Source organism: Lolium rigidum, chromosome 1, assembly GCF_022539505.1.
Source record: "Lolium rigidum isolate FL_2022 chromosome 1, APGP_CSIRO_Lrig_0.1, whole genome shotgun sequence".
Lineage (NCBI taxonomy): Eukaryota > Viridiplantae > Streptophyta > Magnoliopsida > Poales > Poaceae > Lolium > Lolium rigidum.
The window spans coordinates 270,214,846-270,217,247 of record NC_061508.1 but is presented as its reverse complement, the minus strand read 5'-3'; the positions used below and the strand labels follow the sequence as shown (position 1 = coordinate 270,217,247).

Sequence of the window (2,402 nt, the reverse complement as noted above, 5' to 3'; positions counted from 1 at the left end):
GCATCGACCACTTGACACAAAGGTTTCTTAACAGGCCATTTCCATCAAATCTTTATGTCAAATTTTGTAATCCCTTTAGCTGCATCACCTAGCCACCACAAGTTACACTCATCAAGTTGCACACCACCTTTTCGGTGCATCTTGTGGACAGTGTCATCCTTTGTCTCAACTTAGCTAGCTACCATGGAACCTCTATAAATAGCCATGCATTCCGAAGCTTCTTATCACACAGAGGCCATCAGCTAGCTTGTAAGATCACAAGTTCACAACTGAGACCCCCACAACACATAGCCAAGAAACACCAAGAGGTAGGGAAATCTGATCCGGTCATGGCACCCAGCAGAGAGGCGTGTGCAGTCGCCATGGCCATGGCGGCGCCGTTCATCGCGATCGCAAGCAACATCGACGCCGGCAACCTGGAGAAGCGGCGCAGGACCTCCTCCGACAAGCTCCAGCGCACTGTCTCGGATGTCTCCTACGAGCTCCACAACCACCACGGCCGCGGCAAGGAGGAGGAGCAGGCCGTCCTAGAGGCGGAGATGAAGCAGCTCCACCCGGTCCCGGAGGTGGAGGACGCCAAGTGCGAGTGCTGTGGCATGTCAGAGGAGTGCACGCCGGAGTACATCCGCGGCGTGCGAGGCCGCTTCTCGGGGCGGTGGGTCTGCGGGCTGTGCGCGGAGGCTGTGACGGAGGAGGCCGAGAAGAGCGGCACCTCGCAGGAGGAGGCGCTCCGGACGCACATGAGCGTGTGCAAGAGGTTTAACGGCTTTGGGAGGACGCATCCGGTGCTATTCCAAGCGGAGGCCATGAGGGAGATCCTCAGGAAGCGGTCCAAGCTCGGGCCTAGGTCCAGGTCCAGCATTAACCCCCGAGAAATCAGGAAAAGCGCTGCCAATGCGAAGGCCAATGCTGCCGGCGGCGGCATCGCGCGCAGCTCCAGCTGCATGCCGTTCATCACCGACGAATTCAGCGACCGGGTGTCGATCAACTAGACAGACAAGCTGTTATTCGTTGGCTAACTAGACAAACTGAAGCCTACTTGACGCATGTTTTCGCCATGTTTTTGGGCTAGGGGTGCATGCTTCACACGCCTGTCCTTATGGTGTATTTTTTCTGCTGCCCCAAGCTTATCTAGAACCTTGAGCAGCGTTGCGGCCACTCATGTAATTCAGTGTTTCGGGGTGCAAGTCTATCTTGGACTTGGTCGATGGACAACCCTTAATTTGGTTGTTTTTCGGTGTGGTTTAGCTTTTACCTGTTTTTGGGCGAGGCTTTTATTTGGCTCTCTTGTGGCGTTCTTCCGTCGGAATGAGAACTAGGATCAGGCTCGTCTTCCCTAGTTTACATGCCAGTTTTAAGCATGCATGGACCATGGAATATGTATGTGATGAACTCGCAAGTAGTATTCTGTGTCATCCTAAAAGAAATGCAATGATACACATGGTGCTTGTTGTTTGTTCTATAGATTGTCTAAAAAAACTTGTGTGTTCAACTAAAAATTAAACTTGTGTTCTTAAAAGCAAGCACTACCGGGGATTCACCCGTTTTCCCGAGTGTTGTTGGCTTTGCTAAGAGCATCCCACAGGACACACAACAAATAGACCTTTTTTTCAAGTGTGGGATAAAATATTACTCGGCAACGAAACAACACACTACAAAGATAACTCTATAACTTTCGGCAAGAAAACAACACACTAGAAAAGTAAAGATAACTCTATAACTTTCATCAAGGAAAACACCCGGAAAGGAAAAATACACATGTCTAAGATATACTCTCCGCAAAGCCATTGGACATGCGTCCCCTCAGCCCGTTGTTGATGGAGAGGTGACGACATGTTAGCTCCACCAAGACCTCCCTCCCCTCGGTAGGCAAAGATATACTTTGCGACACTCGACAATGATTAAACAATCGTCGTTTCATTTATTTTCCCACTTTCTTGGCATAGTTTTTGATAATATGCCCATATTTTGTAAATATGTGGATCTTGCGACGCCAAGCAATACTTCTAAAAGAAGTTTCCAATCTTTTTTACAAATGAAATGTTTTTATGTTCTCTAATGAGTGCCAAAACTGGTTTTTTTGTTAAGCAAGTATACAAAATATGGTGCAAAATGGTGCCCGTCCAATTTTCGAAAAAAAGTATTCCATAGTTGATGGACAATTCTATTTTTTTCAAGCTTTGTAGCCAATTTCCCCCATTTAAAATAATTTTATATTATTTTCCAAATACAGTTCAAATTTGAACTGGAAGTGTGTTATAGTTTGCTCCTAAAAATCACCAAAAATGATTTTAAGGTGCATAAGTGCTAAATAGTCATTATATGGGAGAACCACTGAGAGACTCAACTCACTAGTGGAAAACGGGGCAATAGGCCCGGTCCATTTGGGCCTTTAGACCCGG

General features: G+C 47.3%; 1 protein-coding gene across 1 annotated transcript; it reads left to right on the top strand.

The window, feature by feature from the left end:
- Positions 1-241: 241 nt before the first annotated feature.
- On the top strand, positions 242-1,277 carry LOC124683694. Its single transcript, XM_047218160.1, has one exon. The coding sequence runs from the start codon at positions 330-332 to the stop codon at positions 990-992; it is 663 nt and encodes a 220-aa protein (XP_047074116.1). The 5' UTR covers positions 242-329; the 3' UTR covers positions 993-1,277.
- Positions 1,278-2,402: the final 1,125 nt, after the last annotated feature.